Source organism: Coffea arabica, chromosome 4c, assembly GCF_036785885.1.
Source record: "Coffea arabica cultivar ET-39 chromosome 4c, Coffea Arabica ET-39 HiFi, whole genome shotgun sequence".
NCBI classification, from domain to species: Eukaryota; Viridiplantae; Streptophyta; class Magnoliopsida; order Gentianales; family Rubiaceae; genus Coffea; species Coffea arabica.
The window spans coordinates 892,879-918,237 of record NC_092316.1 but is presented as its reverse complement, the minus strand read 5'-3'; the positions used below and the strand labels follow the sequence as shown (position 1 = coordinate 918,237).

At 39.6% G+C, this 25,359-nt stretch overlaps 5 protein-coding genes across 7 annotated transcripts; 3 read left to right on the top strand and 2 right to left on the bottom strand.

Moving 5' to 3' along the window:
* The first annotated feature begins 518 nt into the window (after positions 1 to 518).
* On the top strand, positions 519 to 3,869 carry LOC113742402 (protein DEEPER ROOTING 1). The gene is made up of 5 exons (XM_027270237.2): positions 519 to 590; positions 676 to 748; positions 1,585 to 2,186; positions 3,121 to 3,286; positions 3,392 to 3,869. Exons 1-5 carry the CDS (start codon positions 519 to 521, stop codon positions 3,412 to 3,414), a joined length of 936 nt encoding a protein of 311 aa, XP_027126038.1. The 3' UTR covers positions 3,415 to 3,869.
* A 624-nt stretch (positions 3,870 to 4,493) lies between these two features.
* On the top strand, positions 4,494 to 8,587 carry LOC113743030 (sm-like protein LSM1B). Its single transcript, XM_027271087.2, has 5 exons — positions 4,494 to 5,007; positions 6,708 to 6,776; positions 6,875 to 6,990; positions 7,096 to 7,158; positions 8,054 to 8,587. Exons 1-5 carry the CDS (start codon positions 4,947 to 4,949, stop codon positions 8,129 to 8,131), a joined length of 387 nt encoding a protein of 128 aa, XP_027126888.2. The 5' UTR covers positions 4,494 to 4,946; the 3' UTR covers positions 8,132 to 8,587.
* Positions 8,588 to 10,335: 1,748 nt separating this feature from the next.
* On the top strand, positions 10,336 to 14,750 carry LOC113742401 (uncharacterized). 2 transcript variants are annotated; one of them, XM_027270236.2, is made up of 5 exons: positions 10,336 to 10,770; positions 12,012 to 12,930; positions 13,364 to 13,459; positions 13,596 to 13,732; positions 14,211 to 14,750. In XM_027270236.2, the coding sequence occupies exons 1-5, from the start codon at positions 10,559 to 10,561 to the stop codon at positions 14,380 to 14,382; spliced, it is 1,536 nt and encodes a 511-aa protein (XP_027126037.2). In that variant the 5' UTR covers positions 10,336 to 10,558; the 3' UTR covers positions 14,383 to 14,750. The 2 variants fall into 2 exon arrangements, with proteins under 2 accessions (XP_027126037.2, XP_071901306.1); XM_072045205.1 differs by lacking the exon at positions 10,336 to 10,770 and adding an exon at positions 10,823 to 11,217.
* On the bottom strand, positions 14,499 to 18,868 carry LOC113742736 (exocyst complex component EXO70A1-like). Of its 2 annotated transcripts, none has more exons than XM_072045204.1 (2): positions 16,603 to 18,868; positions 14,499 to 15,422 (listed from the first exon to the last, which is right to left on the bottom strand). In XM_072045204.1, exon 1 carries the CDS (start codon positions 18,722 to 18,724, stop codon positions 16,835 to 16,837), a length of 1,890 nt encoding a protein of 629 aa, XP_071901305.1. In that variant the 5' UTR covers positions 18,725 to 18,868; the 3' UTR covers positions 14,499 to 15,422; positions 16,603 to 16,834. The 2 variants fall into 2 exon arrangements, with proteins under 2 accessions (XP_071901305.1, XP_071901304.1); XM_072045203.1 differs by lacking the exon at positions 14,499 to 15,422 and adding an exon at positions 15,760 to 16,263.
* A 3,582-nt stretch (positions 18,869 to 22,450) lies between these two features.
* LOC113742400 (pollen receptor-like kinase 3) lies at positions 22,451 to 25,024 on the bottom strand. The gene is made up of 2 exons (XM_072045089.1): positions 23,812 to 25,024; positions 22,451 to 23,641 (listed from the first exon to the last, which is right to left on the bottom strand). The coding sequence occupies exons 1-2, from the start codon at positions 25,022 to 25,024 to the stop codon at positions 22,863 to 22,865; spliced, it is 1,992 nt and encodes a 663-aa protein (XP_071901190.1). The 3' UTR covers positions 22,451 to 22,862.
* Positions 25,025 to 25,359: the final 335 nt, after the last annotated feature.

Below are 25,359 nucleotides of genomic sequence, written 5' to 3'. Positions count from 1 at the left end.
TCATCACAAGTACGCCCGCAAAATCCTCACCCATGTGTGGGAATACTAATAATAAAGACTAACCTAACAAATGGGCTTAAACATCATCTAATGTTAAAAGTGGATGTCTTTCTAGCCAGTGGTACTAATGTGGTGGGCTAACTAACTTCATGGTATATTTGGTGAGGATCAGTAGATTTGAGGGGATATTAAGGTTGGCAGCGCAAGTAGAGTGGGAAATGAGTTCAGTTGTCAAAAGGCCGCGTTTAGGAACTTGAACCAATAGGAAGGAGCTCAGGTTGGCCGTGGTTTTCATCACAACAATATCCAATATATATATATATATATATATTTATATCATCATTTATCTGATCAGTACTCCCAAAGCTCAGCTAGCCCTAATTGGCTTCTAGGATCTGTTAAATGTTACTATTTCTGTCAGCGTTTTGGCCATAGACCATACCTGACTCTCCTGCCTCCGGAACTCTTCCACAAGGTGGGAACAAGCAATAAGTAAACCATTTCGGCCAACGTTGTCTATGCAGAATGAAGGTGAGAATCAGCGAAAGGAGATGAGTGTTCTCGATCGATCAGAGCCTCGTTACTGTTACGTAGAATTTATTTTCTTTTTATGCTCCTTCCGCTTGGTGTTTTTGGTTTTGGTGATGGAATACTAAAGTATGGCTTGTTTTGCAGTTCTTCAACTGGATGCAAAATAAGTTGAATGGCGGACAAGCCAACAAAAAGCCAAATGCAGTTCCTGCAGCAAGTAGGTGTTTTCTTTTCAAGCTTAATTTTCCTATGCTTCTCTTGTTCTTGTTCTTTATGTTTCTGTTTTCGGAGTGCTCTTTTCAGGTCCATGTATAACATCCCATTGACAAGGAAGAAAACTTGACTTGTGATAGTTTGTTATTGTGAATTCATGATCCCCTGATAATATGTAAAAATGACCTCAAATGCCACAGGATCAAGTGTATGAACAAGTATATGTGATTTTCTTAATCTGGATCTATTACGGAGTACTCTAGGAACTTATTTTTCTTAACTTGTGTTGTTGAGTGGTTTATTTGTTATTACGTTTTCATCCCCCATCATCTTCCATCCCATGCATGCTTGCTTCTCCCAAGCTGTTCCTTCGGTCGCAGTCTAAGAATAATAATTTGAAAACAATAGATCGCAAACACATAATATCAGACCAAACTTTCCATGGCATGGCATACATTTACGTGTTTGCTGGTCATGCAGGTTAACTAGACTGTAGAGGTAGTATTTCTGTCACATGGCCTGTTGCATCCTCCCAAAAGGTTAACTAGTTCGAGGGTTAATCTTGATTACTTATTTTTCTGTTCCCTTCAGAAAAGAAAGAGAAGTCTTGGAGATTGAGATGTGTTGGAAATCGTCCTGGTAAAAGACGTTTCCACAGGGCGACAAATTTGTCTCCTTGTGATAAATGATCATTTGTCACTGTAGCGAAAGCTAAACATAATAGACTTAGGAGCTTGCTGAATCTCGGTTAGGACATATATGATGAAGATTCATTAGATTGATTATAGCAAGAAGCTAGCACCTATGTTGCCTTGATCTAATTTTTCCTTGAACATGCAGATCAAACAAAATTTGAAGAACCCGGCAAAGAAAAATTCAGCGGCTGGTCTAACGGGTTGCTGGCGATCGGAACATTTGGTAACAGAGATCGAAGGGAAGACGAAGAGATCCAACGCGCTGCCCATACTGCAGAAACTGATAGTCATGAAATCCTTCAGGAAGATCATGAGCAATGCTCATCTCCTGACGATTTAACAGAATTCACACCTGAAGAAGTTGGACAACTACAGAAAGAGTTGACAAGGCTCTTGAAAAGGAAACCTACTTCTACCGCTGCTACAAAAGCAACTCCCCTTGAAGGATCAGAAGTTGCGGCTGATCTTCCACTGGACAGATTCCTTAACTGCCCATCAAGTTTGGAAGTAGATCGTACTGTTTCGAATAGATTCAGCGTTAATTCAGATTATAGAGATGAGGAAGACATTGACCGAACTATCAGAGTGATTATCGGGAGATGCAAGGAAGTTTGCATGGAAAACAAGAAGGCGGCTATCGGAAAAAAGTCCATTTCCTTCCTGCTCAAGAAAATGTTCGTGTGCAGAAGCGGATTTGCACCAGCTCCCAGTTTGCGAGATACGCTGCAGGAATCAAGAATGGAAAAGGTAATCAATTCTCCATTTATCACTAGATTGCATTAGTTGATAGTAATACGGTGGGATTGAGAAGGCGTGACGCCTTCTAACTAAGAGACGAACTTTTGAGGTAGCAATGAGGCGTTTTTCACGATCTTAATAGTTCACGCCTTTTTCCCAGCCTCCTATTTACAACTCCACATCAAAGACCAATAGGATAGAGCTAGCGCAAAGGAAAGAAAGCTAATTTTACCCCAAAAAAAAAAAAAAAAAAAAAAAAACCAGCCTACCACGGAAGCACATCGACGCGGGATCAGAAACAAAAAATGGTCAACGGATCTTCTGTTTCATACTGTGTGCCACTCACTATCCAACTTTTTATTATATTGCTATTTCTCTTGCATAAACATCATGTTTTAGTTCTTTTTTATTTTCTTAAGATCCAATAATTATTAATTGAGTAATACATAAAATTTAACAAACTCAAAAAATCAAAATGCTTGATCACCGAGCGTGATCTGCTGGAGGGTTGGGGGGAACTGCTTGATTTGCTGTGTTTGGACAGAGCCTTATGAGGCCCGGCCCATTTTAATACTGAAACCTTAACCTTAGTGGCAAAACCTTGACCTTAACCATCGGACGGATCAAGGCTTCGTAGGCTGCTGCTGCTGCTGATGAAGCCTAGGAGTACTCCGACTTACTAGCATAGTAAAATGACCTCTGCTTGCTTGCTTGATGTAGTTACACATTTACACTCCAATCCAATGCCCCCTCAGCAACCGCAAACAACACACGCACACACCATTTAAGGGAAATTCACGGTCCAACTCAAAAGACATGCTGACTTTCAGGCCACACCGAAAATCTTAAATAGTTCACACACTCCAATCCAATGCAGGGTACCCTTTTTCTATTGACTTACTTTTGTCTTTGAAGTCAATTAATGATGCTTACTTGACTACAGCTTTTGAGGACAATGCTCTCCAAAAAGATGTACCCACAAAATGCTTCTAGAGCATCATCGATGAAGAGGATTTTAGAGGACCGGCATACACAGAAGGGAGCAAAAGAGGATGAAACGCAAGACAAAATACAAGAAGTATGTAAATGGGTCAAGACGGATTCTGAATGTAAGTTCTGAATATATATATATATATATATATATATATATATATCCTCCTTCCCAATGTCAGATGTGGCACTAGCTAACTTGGATCTGATTTTGTGCCTTGCAGTTATTGTTCTCGATTTAGATTGATCTCCTCCTCTTAATGCTTAGCAATCCCCAAAGATGCCGGGTTTTTTTGGTTGAGGAGGAGGGAGGGAATTTACAAAAAGAATAAGAGGACGACATTCTATTTAGCTCGTTGGTGAGTCGGATCATAAAGTTCCTTCATTAATTACCGAGTGAGTGAAGGAATGAATGGAAGAGTTTTGAACTTCACGAGCTCAGTGTCTATAAAAGTCTCAGCACCGTCACCTGATGAAATTTGATCGTGATTGCTACAGCGCAAGTCGATATTCAAATTCAAGTGGACGATGGTTATGTAAGCGTAAATTGTATAATTGAAGCACCCTCTTCCTTTTTGACGAGGAAGTAGCATCTGTCCTTCCTCGTCTTTAATTTCCTTTCTGTTCCCTTCTTTTTTTCATGGTTGCTTCAGGGCGAATGCAACTCATGTTATGTGTAATTTATGTAGTTTGTATGAAAAATTAGAGGGATTTTTTTGGGCCAACCTGGAAAAACATTTTCTATATTTTTTCTAGCACTTGCAGGCATGTTATTTTCTATGTCCACCCTTTTGATTGTGTTGCTTCAAGTAAAGAGACAATAATAATATGTTTCGTGATCAGCATAATGAAAAAGGGGTGTCTGAATGATAGCATAAAATACATCCAATCCAACCTAGCGAAAGTTTTAAGCCTTTCTGAAATGCCACTTCAAGCTACCTACATCACACGAAAATTTCTTATAGTATTTCTATTTCAAGTCAAAAAAAAAATAAATACTACACTGCTCTCTCTCCAAGCATTAAAAAGCTTAATTTTTAGATTTTCATTTCATCCGAATACGATAACCGGTGTTTATTGATCTAAAATTGTTATAAAATCGATATACAATGATTTATTTAATTTTTTTTTTTGAAAAGTGTAATATCGCATTCATATATTGGAATTGCAAAACAGATGAAGAAAGAAAATAGCAAAATCATAAAAATATGAAGGGGGGGCTAAATTACAAATACAAGTATTTTCAGGTACCAACAAACAATAAGCTTTGGGAAGGAGAAAAAGAAAGCATCCCGGGGGGGGGGGGGGGGGGGGGGGGTTGGTGTACTGACTCGTCATCAGGCTCAGCAAACAACACTCCGCCCTCAATAGTAAAACGTATTATTAGCGGCGTCCGCCCCAGATTTGGGGATAGGCCCATATCCTTTCAACCTTAGGGTTTTAATTTTCCAGATCTGAACAACAATACTACTCTTAGGTCAACCAACCCCAATTTATCCCTTACCAACTGGCCCCTTTTCCTTTCTTCTGTAATTAGGAATAGGTTTTTACACTACTGGGTCTGTGTTCCCCTCTTAAGTTGATTATTGAGTCAAGACAGGATTTTTATTTTCTGGGTTTGAAATTTTTTTTCAGAAATTGATCAAGTAGTTGAAGGTTTTGGTGTGGGGCAATATTGGAGGGGTGAATCCTAGCTGCCAATGCAATTTGAATCGAATTGTGGGAATTTTTCGGTGATTTTTGTGATACCGAAAAACTTGAACTTTCAACACTTCATCCATGTCTTGGGCAGGCCCGGAAGACATCTATCTCTCTACTTCTCTTGCAAGCTATCTTGACAGTACGAACTACATCTTATTTCTTGTTACTTTTCTTATTTCTTGTTACTTTTCTGTTCTTTTCCTATTTGTCGTTTGAACTGATAATATGGGCTTTGAGTTTGTTAAAGTTGGTGTCTTGGTAATTTTCGCTGCAGCTCTTCTGGTATCCTTTGCTTGATGATTTTCTTTGTCGAACTTTCTTGGACTGTGCTTCGGTGCCGTAAAAATCATTTTTGAACTGTTCTCTAAATAGGGGATTTAGTGCTAATTGTGTAATATATGTCCACCACTTAATATGGATTTGATTTCTCGAGATTTTTTTCCACTGAAAGCTGTGTAGCGTGTGGAGTTAATTTGAAGGATGAATATGTCTCCATTCAGGCTATTTAAGTATAGTGAGGATCTTTTTGCGGTATTTGTTAGCTAATCTTGAGTGGTCGAATTAGATTTTAGGTTGAATTCATGGTTTGGCTTGTGCAATTTTATTTTTAGGACTGTTTGCCACTGTGATGAATGGTGGATACATTTGATAGCATAATCTTGGATGACCCGATACAGGTTAACTGTTGTTTATGCATTTGCCTGATGCCTGTTTAGTTTTTGGAAGCTTTATGCAGCTTTTTTCTGAGTTTGAGAAATAGAACAATAAGGAAAGAAGATTTTATAATTGTCTGATGGCATGAACATGTGAACTCTTTCTTTATGAACTTCCATCATTCTTTTGTCTTTTCTCTGCTTCTACTGCATTTGTGAAATCTATATTGGCAAACATGCTTAAGAAAGAGTAAAGGATGATTTGCCGAAAAGAAGAGAAAAACTCCAATCCTTCTTGTTCCTTTGACACTCAACATGGTAAACTTGTGGTGATTGCTATAACAATCCAAAAGCTAAGGGATTTGTATCACTTATGCTTGTAAATGCCTCTTTTGAAAGTGGTTGGCTGGAATCCAGCCATGATATGAGCTACCAAATGTTATTATTATTTTGTGGTGTGCATCTCTTTGTTGATAGCTGTGTGTTGAAAGAAGCTATCTTGGAAAGGTTTCTTTAACTTTTTGTTGCTCCAAAGCTCAGCTTCTTAGTTCTTGAAATTCATGTAGCTTGCTGTGCTATAGTTTTAAGTACATGCACGAATTGATATACGGAGTTATATGGTTATGAGATGGAGCTTAAAATGTACTTATTTATGTTTTGCACTGGTCCTATTTCTTTGTCTGTTCTGTGTAAAGTTCATATTCAAAGTTAAAAAAAAAATGGCACTTTTACTGTCATCGACTTAGAGGCTGATAAGCTTTTTACATGCTCTTTTGGTGTCAGCATATGTGATCCAGCTATAGTGTATAAGGAACTCAAAAGTCAACAATTGTGGTTGGCTTTTATTTGGATTATAGCTTTGAGCAACCTCGCGTGCTTATTCTTTTTCTTTGTCTTACCACCTTCATGTCTTCTGAATCCAGTCTGACTACTTCTATTCCTTCCTGCCAAGATGAGGAAAACTGTAATAATAGTTCTCTTTGCTAAAAGTCATACTTTTTTTTCCTGGAGCACCTCAATGCTGGCTTGAAATATTTTGGATCTAACTGTTGCAATAAAGGCTTTGCCATTCTGACTTGTTTTCCTTTTCTCTTAACTCGGTATTTCTTCCATCAACTTTGATTTGATCAATTACAGTTCTTCGTTTCTCTCATTGCTATATTATTGGACCTTTGATTTGTAATAGAGAAATTGCTTGTTTTGCTGCGGGATGGTCGAAAGCTAATGGGGACTCTTCGTTCCTTTGATCAATTTGGTAATTATATATTCTTCTTTTACCTCTGTTGTTCAAGTTTTGCTAGCATGACCTCCCAAGGATTTTGTGAATGATGATTTCCTATCTCTCACCTGTAGCTAATGCCGTGCTTGAAGGCGCATGCGAACGTGTTATTGTTGGTGATCTTTACTGTGATATCCCATTAGGGTTATATGTTATTCGCGGGGAAAATGTTGTCTTAATTGGTGAACTGGTATGTTGCATCACTTGACCTTGTTTTCTGTTTGAGGTTTATTTTCAAATTGGAACTGAACCTTCCACTTCCTTCTTTTCTTTTGAATTTGATGTGATTGATCAGGACTTGGACAAAGAAGAACTTCCCCCACACATGACTCGTGTTTCATCCACAGATATTAAAAGGGTAAGTGCTACATTTGTGTTTGTTGTTGATTCGATGTTTATTTTAGGACTTTTCATGGTCTTTAACTTCATATCTACTAGTTTGCCCCGTGGTTAGATATTTCTAGTTAATTGTCTTGGAAGTGAACACAGTTATGTCCTTAGAGGTGTGAACTGGTGTTCATAGGACACCTATGATACCTTAGGTGTGAAGGACTGATCAGATGTTCAAATGTCACCGATCTATACTCAACTTCTCATGAAAACTTTAGATGTAACTACTGCATTACTTAATTAATTTCTGATCATTGAAGCTTATGAGCGCCAACTTTTTCAATTATTCAATTCTGCTTTCATTCTGCAGTCATGCATTGATAAAAGAAGTAAGACAGTAGAGAGATTTGTGATTTTTTTGTTTTGGGGGGGGGGGGGGGAGGTGGTGATGGTGTTGGTTGAAAGTGGATGGTGACTTTCTTCTGGGGGCGTGAGTTGTTTGCTGTATGACCTGAAGCAACTCTATACATTCATTAAGAGGTGGAACCTGGTCAGTTGTGTGTGGTTGGGTTCGAGAATGTGTCATCTTTGCTTGTTGACATAGCCTCAGTTTTCTTTTGCACTAATTCTCAAATCTATTAAGTGCCTGCTGTTATTCCTTCCAAGTTTTAGCGCTTGTGATGGATCAAAGTCAATAAGCCTAGGATACCAATGCAGGATAGCTCCGACACCTCTGGTATTCATTGTTTGATGAAAGGTAGAACCCCACCAAGACAGCCCATGATTGCTATCTTGTTTAGCTCTTTGACAAGTGTTTGCGGGCCTTTGCTTCTATTTACAGTTGCATGCAGTTTGTTTGCGGGCCTTTGCATGCAGTTTAGTTCTTGTATCTTCTTGGTAACGTATTGGTTTTTATTATTCAGGCACAAAAAGCAGAAAGGGAGGCTACAGATCTTAAAGGTTCTATGAGGAAGAGAATGGAGTTCCTTGATTTGGATTGATGTACATGTCGCTGATGTCCAGTCCTGCAATTATGCTTGAAATTGATGCCATGTCTTGCGCAAATATTATCGCGGTAGCTGGATGCTGGCAAATATGACTAGGGACTGGACGCTGATATAGCTACCAATTTCTCTGTAGTAATTCATAAACAAACAATTAGTTCCGTAAATTGGAAAAAGGAAATGTACTAGCGTTGAGTTAGTTTCTTTTTTATGCAAGGCTGGTTCGTATCCTCACCGTGGAGATGATGATGATGTGCAGAATTGCAGTTGATTTATGGGATTTTTTGGATATTAGCAGGCAGCACATCTGGGTTCTTCCATTTTTCTTTTATCCTGGTGTGGAAGAACTCCAGGTCTGTTTTTATATATATAATTTTTTAATGTACGATTGCAGACTGTATAATTTTAGAGGGGACTTGGGCTTTTAATGCATTCCAGACATTATTAGGTCCAGCGCTTTGATGATTTTTTTTTTTATCCTTCAAATCAGTACTTTTGATTGTTTAGCAAGTGTTGGACGGATATAGCGAGTAGCCGGAACAATTCCTTGTCGCGTTATTGTAGGACCGTTGGTTTGTAAGGCGATCTCCAGTCGTCAATCATATTTAGCCGGTCAACTATGATGTATTAGAAAGAAGTCCTCGTTTGAATTAGCTATTTTTGAGAATGTTTTTGAAAAGCTTTGTTACAGCAGAGTTTTTAGAGTATATTTTAGAATATTTTCTAGAATAGAAGAGTTTTTAAAATATATTTTTCAGATATTTTTTAAAATTTTAAATTAATTTTTAAATTATCTTTAAAAATATTTTTAAAATTTTTTTATTACATTTAAAAAATTAATTTTTGAAAAACACTTCAAAAATAATATGGGATTCAGTTGCTCGGAATTTCATTTCAGTCGCCATCACGAGATTCCCTACCGTCTGTGTTCATTCACTCGCTTGGACGGTGATGAGTGATTTTCGGGCTGATAAATCGAGTCAACGGCACAAGTACATCTGTTAAGATAGAGACATGATCGGGGCTTTATCAATCAGTTATGTAAAGGATCAAGAGTAAAAACAGCACTAATTGGACAGACTATAAATAAGAGAGAAATTAAGTCAACAAGTTTCTCTCTTCCCTTTCAAAGAAAGGGAGGGGAGTATTCTCAAAGGGAAGATGGTATTTATAGCAAGAAAACTAACAAAAGGAACGATGAAACATACCGCTCGTTACTTGCAAGGAGTGAGTCTAGGGCGGCGGTGTCAGATATAAGTTTTGAGTATGAAAGCGGTTGCCGTCGTATCAACCTGTCTGATCCTAATCAACTTTTACCTGCAGGTATCATGTCGAGTAATCAAATAGATCCAACTAATCGAAGTGGACTCACCTCGAGGGAACGGAGACAAGGATGAACACCTAGATAACTAAGGTGCTTACCTCGGTCAAAAATATGTTGGATTGAGTAATCTCGACAAAGTGTCGAGCCGAGGAAGTTGAGGTGAGCGTCCATGGACGGCAATGGCAGCAAAGTTTTATTTGTTTGGATAGGGTATTATTTGAAATATTATTTGAAATAATTACTGTAGCACTTTTTGTGATGTGATATATGTGAGATGAAAAGGTGGTTGGGAATATAAAAAGGTGAGTTGGAAAATGTGTTTATGATGCAAGCGAAATATTATTTGGGATAATTAATTTTTTTTGTTTTTCTTTTTGTGGGTTATCTTTCCCCGGAAAAGAACAGGAATCTCCCCACCGTCTTTTTGTGAGTTTCTATCGATGATCAGGAAGAGTCTTTTAAGAGTTATCCCGTGCAAATTCGAGCTCCTTGCAAGTGTTGTTGTGGGTTCTCCCGTATAAGTTTAGTAGATTTTTTTATTTACTATTAATAATTAGTGGTGAAGGACGTGGATTCCGGAGGGGATTAATAATTAGTGGGTTCTCCCGACAGCGCCGACTAGCCTGTTGTTGAGTATTTTTTTTTTCTTTAACTAAATACGGCAAATGACGGAATTGCCGACCGGACACGGCACGGAAGATGGATTTGATCCGGTGCATATTTCTCCTTGAATGAGCTCGTTAATTTGGTTATTAAACCGTGATGTGATCTCAATTTGAATAAGTTTAATCCCGTCCGCACCGCACAATGAAAAGAAGAGATTTACTCCAGGACTCATTTTAACCATACCATGGTTTAAATGTCTAGACCAACTTGACCACACACACAGTCACACACTGAGAATAGAGAGGTGAGGTGTGACACCGCTCATGTTAGCGAGTGGAGTCGATTGCGACTTCGACTTCGACTTTGACTTTGGGAAGTAATTTTCTGTGTCTTCATTCCTCAGCCAGCGCTTCCAGTCCTCAATTCTGCGGCAGTAAAGTAAACTAGTAGCAGCAGTAGATCCACCGCCATCTATCATCACTCAGGCGGGAGCAATGTTGAGGAGGAGGTCAATCAAAGCGTTCATCTTTATTGCAGCATTGTTCTGTGCTGTCTCGTTGCTTCCCGGGGAAGCTTCTGTGCATCGGTACCCCGGTGAAAAATTCGGCATCAAAGGCAATGCTTTCATCGTCCACGGTGGTAGTGAGGGAATTTACTCTTCTCTCCCTGGCTTCAACGCCTCTTCCAAACCCGATTCTTTCATCCGGTACCCCCTCCCCTTTTTCTTTTCCTCCTCCGCCCATTGCTGCCTCCTTCCTTCTCTCACCTAGATCTCAACTTTATTTAACTCAATTTCGCATTCTTGCTTATTCTTTAGTTAGCTTTTGTAGTGGGTTCTGGTTAATTCTGCTCGCCCAGGTAGCTGCTGGTACTAAAATAGATATATAAAAACGCGGAGAAATTTAGCGGAGCTGTGATTTTTGGAGATCTACTGAGAAATGATAGAACCGCATTTGATTACATCTCTATTCGTTACTCCTACCATCAATTTGAACTTTCTCTTTTTCTTTTCTGTCCCTTTTTCTTTTTTTTTTTTTTGGGCTGCAAAAATTTTTCCAAGTCTCTATGCAAGTCTCTGTTGATAGTGATTTCAGTGCTTGATGTTGAATGAACATTTCCAACTTCTTAACAAGTTTCAATGGAATATCTGTCGGTATGTCTCAATCTTTCTGGGCTTCCTTTAGTAGTAAAGCGAAATGCTTTTGGCTTTTGGGTCTGATTTCATGTCGGCAAAAATTCTCTATTCGTTCTAAGAATGGTTCCTCAAACTCGAGTGTTCATTGTATCTATTTCTTTTGTTATGTTGTGGCTATGGCTTGAATTTCTAAAACGTTATAACAAGGCAGTGAACTCTTTATTCAGTGTATGACTTGGACACTGGGGATCCAACAGTTTGACCTCTTATTTAGTTGATAGTAATGCTTTCTTGAAAAGCCATTATCGTTACGTTTGGACGCTATCCGCCCTAATAATCGTATGGTTATTAGCTAAGAAACTTTAACTTGAGGCAAAAACTGAATTTCGTAATGTAAATTGTTGTCTTCTGCAAACCTCGTAATCTCACAGCTGCAGAGTTGGCTCTCATGAATTTTTTTGCCATTATAATTGGATTTTTAAAATGTGTACTGCCCTTTCTGCATTTTTAAGTGAATGAGTCACGGGAAATATTAATGAATGATCAAATCAATTGTTTCTGCATTAACAAAAAATATTCTCTATTTATTAGCCACTAATAATAGTAAATGTAAACGGTATTCTCTGTGGATTCTCTTGTTCATTTAGCTTTAGAATTCTTTTAGGCAATCAGAATTGGGCTTTGTCCAAATCTTTCCGTTCCCAATTCCCTGTGCTATGGCTTCTTAAGCAACTTTGTTCTTGGATTTGAGTCATTTTTCTGCTTTTAGGCCTCAAAACAAATGGCTTATCTTCACTTTCCTCTGATTCCAGTTTTGAGAAGATTGTATTTAGGAGGCCCAAAGAGTTTTCAAACTTCAGCTCGTGGCCAATTCATGCAGTTATTTTCGAGGTTGATGACAGGGAGACAATTGGGGGCTCAGCCTACGGGGGCCAAAGAGCTGTTTGTTGCACAGCAGATCTTGCAAAACTTGGAGTGTGTCAACAGGGGGATGTCATTTACCGGCCGTCAACTATTAATCCTGGTTGGCCTCAAGTGTTTGATGTCCGATTTCAAGCTGATGAGCTGGATGCAGCACTACAACCAAGTTCCATCCAAATAACTAAAACTGGGATGTACAATCTCTACTTTATTCATTGTGATCTGAATCTGAAAGAGGTCACTGTAGAGGGAAAAACTATATGGAAAAATCCTTCTGGTTACCTGCCTGGTAGAATGGCCCCGCTTATGAACTTCTATGGTTTCTTATCTCTTGCATTTGTTGTTCTTGGCCTATTCTGGTTTTCACAGTACGCAAGATTCTGGAGAGAGGTTTTGACATTGCAAAATTGTATTACTCTGGTGATAACGTTGGGCATGTTCGAGATGGCTTTATGGTACTTTGACTATGCAAAATTCAATGAAGCTGGAATCAGGCCCATTGGAATAACTGTTTGGGCTGTTACCTTTGGTGCTGTGAAACGTACAGTTTCACGTCTCATCATTTTGATGGTCTCAATGGGTTATGGTGTCGTCAGACCAACTTTAGGTGGCCTTACATCTAAGGTCCTTATGCTTGGAGGGACATTCTTTATTGCATCCGAGGTCCTTGAACTGGTAGAAAATGTCGGTGCTATAAGTGATCTTTCAGGGAAGGCAAGATTGTTTTTTGTTCTTCCTGTTGCAGTATTGGACGCTTTCTTCATTCTCTGGATATTTACATCTTTGTCTGCCACTCTGAACAAGCTTCAGGTAATTCTTAGGGTTCATTGCTGGAAACTTATTGAACAATGATAATGCATTGGTGGAAACATGTTTTGCTAGTCTTGTATGATAAACAAGCCCAGTTTGTCGTTGCTGCATGTTTATTGTTTGGTGTCTATAGCTAGATAAGCTTTTTGAACTCTATTTCTGGTGCAAAACATGGGCAGTTTACCAACTTTGCTGACATTGGCTAAATTCGCTGATTTTTGTCAAATTAGTTTTTTATTAAAAAAAAAAAAAAGAACTTTTGGAGTATATGGATAACAATTAAGCTTCTTTTATTATTGAGGTAATAAGGTAGAGGTTTCTTCTTGTTGGAGATAACAATTGGAAGCATCAAAGAGCTATTCTGCTCTTGCATGCTTGACTTCTCATTTTCTGATCCATGGTAAGTGTGTCCTTGCCTGATTTTCTATTACAGGCTCGACGAATGCTGGCCAAGCTTGACATTTATCGGAAGTTCACAAATGCATTGGCTGTAGCAGTTATTGTGTCTGTTGGCTGGATTTGTTATGAGGTAATATTTGTTTTGGTCGATAATATACGGCTGATTGCATCATGATTCCGCTTCCACTGTCCATGCATTCAATGAATGTCATAATTTAAACTTTCAAACCATGTCAAATTGGCATACCCCAACTTTCATGTTGCAGCTCTACTTCAAGTCAAGTGATGTGTACAATGAGCACTGGCAAAACGCGTGGATCATTCCAGCTTTCTGGCAAGTCTTGTCATTCTCTCTACTTTGTGTCATCTGTGCTCTATGGGCTCCATCTCAGAACTCGATGAGGTACAATACCTAGCTCCACATCATGATTTCTGTATTTGGTAATTGTCTTGTTTCATTTATAAGTCATAAATGGGGGTTTCCTGGTCAGAATCTAAGTGGCAACTGGCACAACAACTGCCCTGCTTCATTGTCTTTGAAATTCAACTTGGGATGATATCTCAAACCAAATCCATAATCAAATTTTGGCAGGCAGACAGAGTAACAGGAAAATGGCGGTATTTTTTTTATTTTTATTTTTTGGGGGGCTGGGGAGGTGGTGGGGATGAAATGATCATGTAGAGGTCAAAGGAAGAAAAAGCAAATAACGTGAGAACCTAGATTTGAAGGAAGAAAGTGTTGCTGACTTTTTATAGTCTTTTCCACATTTGGTTACTCCTTATCTAAAAGACATTAATGTCATCTTTTGGCAAAATAGTAAAAATGGTTTTATATCATCACTTTGGATCTCATCAAATAGTCTTATTTTATGTCTCTGAAGGTATGCCTACTCTGATGATGGAGGCGACGAGTTTGACAAAGATGATTCTTTGACACTCATAAAACCTTCCCTTATTCCTTCGAAGGATGTAAGAAGTGCACCTGAAGTGAGACTAGCGCATGGCGACAATGGGTTATCAAACGGTGATTTAGAAGAAGACAAAACAGAATAAATGTGGCATATGCCTCATTTGTGTTCTCATCAAAGAAGATAAATGAAGAATCGTGTACAAGTTACGAGGGTCGAACACTTAAAATCCACCCAGGGGATATTATAGATGGTTCGGTGTTTTTTTTTTTTTTTTAAAAAAAATTTTTATTTATCTACTTGGTTCGTGTCCTTGATCCTTTGTTGTTTTTCTCCCCCAATTAAATCTTGTTTTTATAAAAATTTGTTTTATTGAATATAATTAGCACACAGGAGGAGTCAGCAGGCTGGCATCTAAGCTCTATTTTGTTGTTGTAACATTAAGTGGGAATGTATGATCGATCATTCAGAGCTGTCTTCATTTAAATAAATTTTCCAATTTCTTCTTACAAACTAATGAAAAAAGAAAAAGACAACTCTCGCTTTCATTGTTGGGCTGCAAGATTTTGAGATGCCTAATGTGAAAATGATGGAAGCCAGGAGTTTGAACGAGATGACTTGTCGACGATGTTCATTATCAAATGCTGCTGTAAGATGAGACCAGTTCTTCGGCGGCGGCGGCGGCATGGTAATAGGAGGCTATGAAATGGGTGATTTGGAAGACGACACAACCTGGTAAGAGTTTGAAGGCGGCCATGCTTCGCTTCACTGCGTAATAGCTGGAAGAAACGCTTGCTGGGTGGGCGCTGAGGAATGTGAAACGGAACATAATTATGTAGGATTGTTTGTGATCTAGCGATTACACTTGTACTCCTACGATTGAGCTTGCCTTCATTTCTCGCAAAAGAAAATTATAAACGGAAGACGATCGCACCAAGCCCGGGAACTTCCCGCGCAAAGTTGTATAATTAATAGCCTTCCCTGTGCGTGCACAACGGATTCACAAGTAAACATAATCATAGGCTCATCCGCGCTCTTAGTCCTCCTTTCCGAGTCGCGGTTAACCCCTGCCTGATTTCAGAACCTATCAATCATATGCTGCTCCGGTGACGTTTTCCTCCGTTAGCTAATGGTACTGTTTTTGGTTATGAATTTTTATTTTATTTTTTTCAAAAACCATTTTGCCTGCATCATCATAAACATAAACGCGCTATCAAATCATCTTTTTATATTTCCAATTATCACTCTGTTTCGCATAAATTACATCATAAAAAATGCTATAATAATTAATTATTTTAATTAATGATACACTATCCATGCACACACACAAACACAAGGGTCAAGTGAGCTAAAGGGATGATGCCATTAGTGATGCCGGGAAGCTCAACTTTTGGAGATCTACACGCAGCCAGAACAGTAGTGTTCTTATTCAGACAAATGTTGGCGCGGACTGCTGACACCCAATTCTGAATTGAAAAGGTAATCAGAAAAGCCACGGCCTCGTCCATTCTCGGTGGCGTGATTTTCTCAGAATTTTTCCTTTTTTGTCTTTATATTTAGGATTAAAATACACACAATTCCCTTGTAGCTTACATGATGCCACATGACCTGACTCTGACTGCCACTCCAAAATTTGAGCTACAGCCCTCCAACTGTACCAGCAGGTACAGCGGGCAGAGGAGGAACAAAAATGGTTTCGCTCTTGATACCAGATGCCAAGATTTCACCTTAAAGCCCTAGACACAGTAGTATGTTTCAATTGTCTATGAAGCCTAAAATGCTCCAGCACAAGTCTATTGCTGACATATTTAAGCAATGCACAAAACAAAATATATAACTCTTGTGCGAGAAGATGCGTGCTATAGCAAATGTAACCAAAATAAACACAATGAATCAAATGTCATTGTGATACCTACTCCAACAAACTGCAAATTGCAGCCCATTACTGGAATCAAATGTCATCCATCAGGAAATTGATATGGGATTATTAACCAAAACCTGTCATACAGCAGTCCTCTACACGTCTCTGTTAAACAAGATAAAAAACTCAGCAGGATTCAAGCCTATAAGCAGAAAAAGCAAGTAAACTTGTGAAACCAGCTAATCTCACTGGAAAACGAATTTTACTTATTTTGATTATCTCGGTAGCTTAATGAAGTGCTTCATAATGCAGTTACAATCATCAGATGATTTCTTGCACTGATTTTAACTGTTGCAGGTCATCAAAGAGATTTGGGGCTCTGTTTCTGTGCTAAAGTTATTAAATGCATGAGAAGATATTCAAAAATAAGTTACAGCAAGTCCCATATCAACAAATGAAGCGATCTAAAAAACTAACAAGAAATACAAACAACACCATGCTTACAGAGATGAAGCATTCAGGCAAGAGGTTTAACTGACTCCGAAGAAGTACAGCTGGTAGTCCTGCTTCTTCAATGCCACCAGCTCATCGCGCAAATTCAGGACTCGACCTTTCTATACCATGTGAGAGCTAACCAAATGTAAGAATAACCAGAACCTCATACCCAAGCACTCCACAAAAAATTAAAAGAATAGCGTTCCTAGACTCTAAAAGGTGTATTCATCCACCCCAGCTTTCACTGAGATCTCCTCCTCAAGTGCTGAGACACCGGGTAGCCCTCGAAGAAATCCAAGACGGCATTCTCAAGATCCTCCACAGAGTATTTGATATAGTTCTCCGGATGCCTCCCACTCTCAATATGGCTCCTGAATCGTCCAAGAAATGATCGATAAGCAGGTATCAACTTCTCAGATACTGAAATTCGGAGCTCCTCTCGGAGTTGTACATCGGGGACCAACCATGTAGCCTGAGTCCTGTGTACCTCCTCAAACATGGCATTGAAGGTCTTAAACCTCTCTCTCAGGGCACTCTTGGACACACCGGATGAAAAGCTTCCACTCACGTGTAACCCCTCATCCCTCAAACAATACAACACTCTTACCCAAGTTGATCTCTGGTAATTAGTGGCCGCCAGCCTGAATTTCCCCGTCAATCTTTTCAAATAGTCATCCCCAATCATTTCCCTCAACTCAGGTGACCCTTTAATCTTCTGAACAATATAATGAACGTTATTCATCATAAACAAATGGGACAAGGATGCATCTTTATAATGCTTAGACTTGGCATCCAAATTGAATTGCAAAATCACAATGATCCAAATCAAATGAAGCGCCAACGGGGTCTTCCCTTCAAACTCCGTCAAGTCCATATCTGGGGTATTAGGATCCCCTGAATACCTCGAACCAGTTGACGGCTTCGACACAATCAATTCAATCAAAGTCTGCTTATAATCCGAAATCAAACTTATGTAGTTCATCACGTACCTAGTTAAAGGATGAATCGTACCTCCGGGGACGGGAACCTTGGAAGGTTCTCGAAGCACAGCGTTCTCGAATTCGGACAATATCCCCCTTGCAGCCTCGGCTAAGCGGGACAGTATCTCCACTGCCTGCACCCTGATGGACTCGGACGATTTGGACTCGAAAACAACCTCGATATCGGGCAACAAGTCGGAGAGAGCATCATGAAGATCCAATATCTTAAACAACTTTTCGGGGGATCGCCTGCTAATGCTAATAGCTTCAGCGAAGTTAAATAACTGCACGGCCGGACCCTTGATAGTCTCCATAAAGCAAGCATCATCGGAGGCCGTCCCCAGACCTTCAAAGATTTGTTCGCAGAGTCTCTTCTCACTAGCAAACAGTATCCTCACGCAAACTTTGGCGGCCCGTATCCACCTCCGAATCTTTGTCTCGAGACTTTCCCACTCCAGCCTCTGGATTTCTCCTATGCTGAGCTTCTCAATCCCTAGGCTTCGAAAATTGGCCTCCACGGCAGACTTGCGTGCGCTGCCGTACACCTGAACACACTCCCGGAGATACCCAGCGGCTATCATCCTCTCGGCGATGCTACGGAGGTCGCAGATGGCCTCGGGAGGTATCAGATCAATTTCGCGGATGCTGTTGGTGGATCTGTAGCTGGTGCTGCTTCCACTCTCCTGATGATCGAATTCTTTCCGGCGGGGGGTATCGGAGGCGTGAGTTGAGGAGCTGGTCTCGGTGAAGTCGTCTTCCTCGGTGTGCGGCGGCGGCGGCGGCGGCAAGCTCAAGTGGCTGTCGCTGCTGCCAATAGAAGCGGTGGAGCGGAAGGAACAAGAGCTGGGATCGGTCAGAGTGTCGGCTTCGAGAGGGGAAGTTTGAGCAATGAGAATATTGCGAAACTCGTCTTCCAGGCGGGCCATGGCGATCTGGATCGCGCTGTTGGCCTTAGCAGAGTCGTCTGAGATGCTGGCGGATTCCATTGACCGTTGGATTTCATCCACGGCTTGCAAGTATTTGTCGATCTCGTATCGATCGCCGTCGAAGATCATTCTGTCCCTGGCGTCCTCGGAGGCTGTGGAGTCCCAGCGGAGGATGATTTTCTCAGCTGACGCAACAGTCACGGCGTCGTTTTCCGGTGGCTCCATAGAGGGCAAATTTGGAAGCGGATGGAAGTAGAGGGGATGACAAGAGTTGAGGAAGCTTGGGGTGTTATCGTTCGTTGGTAAAGGGTCAAAATTTTAGCTACTGGAAGTCAGACGGACAATAGGTTGATGTCTTCTGTCCTGATGATGATGATGATGATGACGATGGATATTGCAAAACGGCCCCAAAAACAAAATAATACTCACTCTACTTGCTCAACAATATTAATGTATTATTGATGGTACCGTGATTTTTATTTTCTTTTTTTTTTTAAGTGAATGAGTTTTGTTTGAATCATGAGAGGATTGTGAATGACAAAAAAAAAAAAAAAAAATTCCCTTAAGGTTATCGAATTGTATCAACAACATTTGATTAAGATGATTTTTTTTTTGTTTCGTCTTTAATTTTACAGATTATAGAGTGTTTAGCAGCCATATCGTTTCTTATTTTACGGGTTCTTTTCAAAAAAAAAAAACTTTTCAGCTTCACCATTCTCTTCATATGCCAAAACGAGGAAAGTGTTAAGGATTTAACAGGATTTTCTGTCCAATATTTTGTGTTCACTCTTCTATTCAATGCAAAACTATATAGTTTCATTTATTATATCTGCTTATGTGGCACATAAAAAAAAAAAAAAACTGTTTAACTGCCTTATGTTTCTTCTTCTTTCTTCTTTTTTGGGTTTTCTGTATTTATACAACTTTGTTACAATTCTCAAAACCTTATTGCTACCATTACAATTTCCAAAACCTATTGCCACCGTTGTCAGCTTAGAAGACGAAGGAAGTTATTTAACAAAATAATTTTTTACCTTTTTTGGTGTAAGTAAAAGCAAATAATTTTGGAAACCTCTGTCCAATAAGGCAGCCAAACAATCTTTCTTTTTTATGTGCCACATCAGCATATATAATAAGTGAAACTACGTAGTTTTGCATTAGACAGAAAAGTAGACACAAAATATTGGACAAGGAATTTCGGAATCTTTTGTTTGATGACGAATGATAAAAGTTTAAAGATGTGACCATTTTTATTTTTGTCTAATACTACTACTGCTATCAAAACTTGGCTGGCCGCGGAATGAACAGCGATAGTACTCGTAATTAATTATTCTTTTGCTTAGATCCTGAAACAGGTAATCTCCAAGCAAAACTGGAATCACCTCAATTTCGAGCAAACGAAGTCAACTTACCTCCTGCATCAACAGCCCGACATTCATGTGCATGCATGCAACGTATGCAAAAGAAAATGCCACCCCTTTTTTTTTTGTTTTGGTTTTTGGGATAAAACAGAAAGAAAATGTTAATAAATAGAAATTTAATACAGCCTCTCAAAGCTGAAACAAGATTTTATGCCCTTTCTAATTTCTGTGCCTAAAACAGTAGTCTTGATAGAGAATCTGCTGTCGTACTAATCCGAAAGGCGTAATAATTTGCTGGTTTGAACTATATGACTAATTTCTATATATTACTCCTATTCGCCTGTATCCTGCTCTTATTCTTCTGCGCAAGTTGCTGATCTGATGATTAAGAACGAGATTACAAAAGTCGAAAGTTTTAAATTCAAATCCTTCTCATGTGTTTTTTGTTTCTTTAAACCTCATCTTTTCTTTGTTAGAAGTGGAAGGGGAGGGAGCGCGAACTGTATGTATTTTTTCATCCCTTTTTTCCTCGTTTTGATTTAGTTTGGGAGAAATAAAAATTAATACACTTTTTTTTTTCTTTCTTCATTTCCGATGCCTCTCGATTTTCTGTCCTAGCATAAGGACTAATTGAGTAAAGCTTAAATAAATGCGTACTTGTTAATCAGGTATCATTCATCATTTCCGTTGGAAACTAGTAATGAATCAGGCGTGGGTTGACCGGTGGCTGTTCGCCAATCGCCATGCATGTTACGAGGCCTGTGTGGGTTACGTTATCATTCCGTCCATTCTCCAGCTGTAATGACGTACTGCATGCATCACGTCACCATGTTCACATGCGCGCAGCCCTATCTATAACATCAAAAACAATTGTCGATTAATTAATGTGTACTCCAAAACTTCAGAACTGGCCCAAGGGTTTCAGATGGGAATTAATTACTAGTGGAAGTCAGAAGAAGATTTGGTGTAGTATAATTAATTATCTTGCTGGACAACGCTACAGTACTTAGGATTAAAGAAATTTGTTACTTGTCCTCATCTGTAGTAAACCCACTAAATTTGAATTCACAAATCAGCCGCCGCGCTGTGAATAATCAAGAAGTAACTACTGGAAGAAGAGGAATATGCGCTCGGTTGAACTGCGATGCTGTACTGATGCCCGGAAAGGAAAAGACGTAAAAGGGCCTCTTTTTCCTGTGTCGTGTAGCTAATGCAGATTTGGCTTCTAGACCAACCGGTTACCAGTCCATTATGAAATATGATGATTTTACAAGATAATCATGCTCAACTATCAAAGCTTACTTCTTCCTTGGTCCGCCCCCCCGCGGTGACATGATCGAATAAAAGTAATTGGGAATTCAAAAAACAAATTGATACTCCTAACCGGAACACAGAGAATATCTCAATTTTATCCCGACTACTCCTCCTGCGGGCGGGCTGTATGGGATCCCGCATGACAATTTTAGTATAGTAGGGTTCAAACTAATAACCCACGGCATATGATACTACCGCAAGCGGGTTACCGGTCGAACTCCTGCAGATGGCTAGTTTTGACATACATACGAAGAGGAAAGTATGTGTGCATATACACACACGCGCGCGCGAAGAGATTGAGAACAATAAAGTTGTCTTTGAAGCTATTAGCTTATTGCTCTTTATGCTTATGATATACTCCCTCCGTTCCACTTTAATAATCCCGTTTCTTTTTTCACATAGTTTAAGAAAAAGTAGTTAACTTTGTTGAAAAAATAAATTTAGATTACTATTTTTCTAAAATATCATCACATTGAATATGGTACAACTTTATGGGAACTTGAATTGATGGTAAAAAAAGAATCAACTCTCATTAAATGGGATAGATTTATAGTAACAACTACTTACATTGAATAAGGGTATTTTAGAAAAATTAAAATACAACTACATTCTTTAATTGAAAGTGGACTATAATTTGGGACAGATGAAAAAAAAATACAGGACTATCAAAGTGGGACGAAGGGAGTATCATTTGGAACCCAATTAGCTTAACAGAAGTCCGAGTTGCATGGAGATGCATGTGGAGAGAATTCAGATTCATTACCAATAGATCCTAATTTAAACTCTTCAGGACATTTTGATCTCATCTTTAGGTCTAGAACTGTACCCTTTTGTTAAGAATTCTGACGAAATAATAATATGTTCTTTGAATAAAACTTCTACCCCTGCAAAACAATATAGCACTTACATAATGAAGTAATATTTTAAATGGTTTAGGTTGCAAATTTTTTTCTAAGCAAATATTTATTAGCTGCATTTTAAAAAAACAAAAAAAAATTCAAAATTTTAGGACACATTTTTTATGAAAATTACATCATGAGGAATGAGGTCCAACTTATTTTCAAGAGAGAAAATTGGTACCGGTTATAAGCATCTAGCATTTCCAATTCATCACCCTAAAATAGTTGTATAAATTTTTTTTTTTTTTTTTAAAAAAAAACACTAAAACAGAGCTTACAGTATGACTGCTTTGGAATTGTCTTTGAAACCTACGACTCGTAGAACCATTTCTCTTTGACAATCTAAGACAAAAAATCGTTGGAAATGTTCCCAGAGATCAATAGTCTTGTTCAGCATCACGGAAAACGGGGTCATTGATCACTCTTTTTCAACTTTGCTTCCCTCCACCCCACAAATTACAAAAAACAGAGAGAGATAAAAGAAAAACTGAAGGCAACAGGTGGAATCTGGCCAAGCAAATTAAAGATCAAATGCATCTTTCGGCCGGTTACATCGTGCAAGAAAGGGCCATTTTTGCGACTGGTCTTCAGCTTGCCAATGCCGTAATAAATGGGGCAATCCTAATTACCTGATTCATCTTCCCGATGAGCTGAGAAATTAACAGCCAAAAGCGACCCTTCACAATCTCAATCGAGGGCTGTTAATTTTTCATCCACATTCTGTTTCATTCTCCTGCATGGCCTTTGCTCCCGGCGAAAAGCAGATTTTTGGGAAGAGTCCAAAACTAATTATGCTTCAAATGGACTAGACACTGTGTCAAAGGCAAAACTGTCAGTTGTTGTCCGATGGCCTGGTCTGTCCTCAACATTGATGCTGTTGCGGCACTGGTCAGCACAAACACGTTGTGCATTTTGCTGTTGGGATTGCGATGCATCGGCTGATTCTGCACATCCATCTCTTAGTGACGGTAGTACATTAAAGGATCTAGCGCTCTGATATCCGGCTATTTGTATGTCCTCTATTCTCCTAATGGCTTCTCTAACATCCAGCCGTTGCTCAGGGTTATTTTCTGTGCATGCTGCACCAACGTGGAGTAGTTCTTCCATCTCGCTTCGGGAATCGCTCGAGCTAGCGATCTCTGGATCATATAACTCGGCCTCTCTTCCCTCAGCTATTGCTGATTTTGCCCATTGAACCACATCAGTCCCCCCAGTGCCACTATTGGAATATTGGGATGGAAACTTGCCTGTGATCAGCTCAAGAATGAGCACTCCAAGACAGTAAACATCGCATTTGGGGGAAACCTGCTGATATTGTACAACCTCAGGCGACTTGTATGCTAAAAGGGATTCTCTGGCCTGACCGCTGATCAGAGAACAATAGCCATAATCTGCTACAATTGGCTCGTACTCGAGAGTTAGAAGGACGTTGTTAGACCTAAGATTGCCGTGGGGCACCTCAAAGCTGGAAAGTTCGGTGTGGAGATAGCCCAACCCCTGGGCTATCCCCTGAATTATCTTGAGACGTGTAGGCCAATTCAGCTCAGCATGAGAAGGTCCTCGATCCGCTGAAGAATCAAAGCAAATATGTGACTCAATGGTATAGTGCCCAATTTCAAGATACAGGGACTGAATCATTCTGCTGATTGAATTTAAGGTGCACGGTAAGGAGTAATGGATTGGATAAGAGACAGATCAATTATCAAAAGTTAATGTAGCAGGGGAAAGGATTTCATACCATGCAAATGATAAAGCAAACTGCCTCCAGGAATGTATTCGTATACCAACAGCTTTTCGTCTTTCCGGAAATGATAAGCTAATGGTGTCAAGATGTTTTTGTGTTTCAGTCTCCCTAAACGCCTGATGTCGGCGTCAAATCCATCCCTTCCAATTTTGTTCATCTCTTTTATCCTTTTCACCGCCACTGCCAAATCATTCGACATCACTGCCATGTACGTGGATCCAAGTGTTCCATTTCCAAGCACTTCTGCTGAAGCCTTCATCAAATCTGCCAGCCCGAATTCACCCAACTCATTGTTTACCATTACTAGATCTCCAATGCGATTGGATCCTCTGCGACTGGAGCCGGTGCTTTTCTGGCTTGCACTCAGTTCCTTCTTATTTGCACTTGATATTCGTACCCCGACACTTCCATCAAGATCCTCATCCGCCATTACATCGGATTCCGTCTCTTGTTTACGTCTGAGCACATAAATCCCGGAACACATGAGCAAAAGCATGACACCTGAGGCTATCAGGACTCCATAAGAGATCATTCTTGAATCGTCATTATTATCACTACTTGGCACCGTTATGCCACCGCAAGGATTACCTAATTTCTCTCCACAAAGTCCAGGATTCCCCCGGAATGAGCTTGCATTAAATCTTGATAATCCCTGTGGAATTTCTCCGTTTAAGTTATTGTTCGAGAGGTTTAGTGACATCAACGTCGGTTGCTCCAAAGCTGGGATTGTCCCTGAAAACTGATTTCCTTCTAGATGTAATTCAATTAGGTGACGCAAATGCCACAGCGACACTGGGATTGCACCAGTAAATTTGTTACTAGAGAGCCAAACTTTCTTCAAAGAATCCATTTTACCAAAATAATCTCCCGACATTTCACCTGAAAACCCATTGCCCGTCAAGTAAATCGCCTTCAATGCACCTAAGCGATTGAATTCCGGAATAGGACCTGAAAAGGCATTGAACTGAATCCCCAGGGTTCGAAGTCCAGGAATCTGGACCAGGGCATCGATATCTATTTTCCCAGATAGGTTCAATCCATTCAGCTGGACACCAGTGACAACGCCATTGGCACAAACCACCCCGTCCCACCTGTTATCCTCGTCGCAGGCTGTCGTCTCTGGTCTCCAAGAATCAAGAGCCTCTGCATTGGTAAACGATTGCTTAAGTTTTAACAGGGCCTCAGAATCTGTAACCGAATTTGTCATTATCGGTATAAAAATCAAGGGAACAAAAAAGAAATTGGATGACCCAATAATGATATTGCGAAGAAATATAATGGCCATTTCAGAATCAACCTGAAGTGTCGAGATCTGGGATTGGTCTTACACTTTGCCAGGATTTATCTAAGAAAAGCACAATCTTAATTTTTGATAATGACGTTGATAATCAGATTCATGGCACACTCCGCTCCATGATTTTACTAATTTCTTGATCAAAGTGGAGTGGGAAGTGGGAAGTGTTGGGAAGGAGGAGGAGAGAAGGTGGGGGCGGTCCGGGAAGCTTAAGGGAGTGAGAGAGAATCACTTCAGCTGTCCTGAAG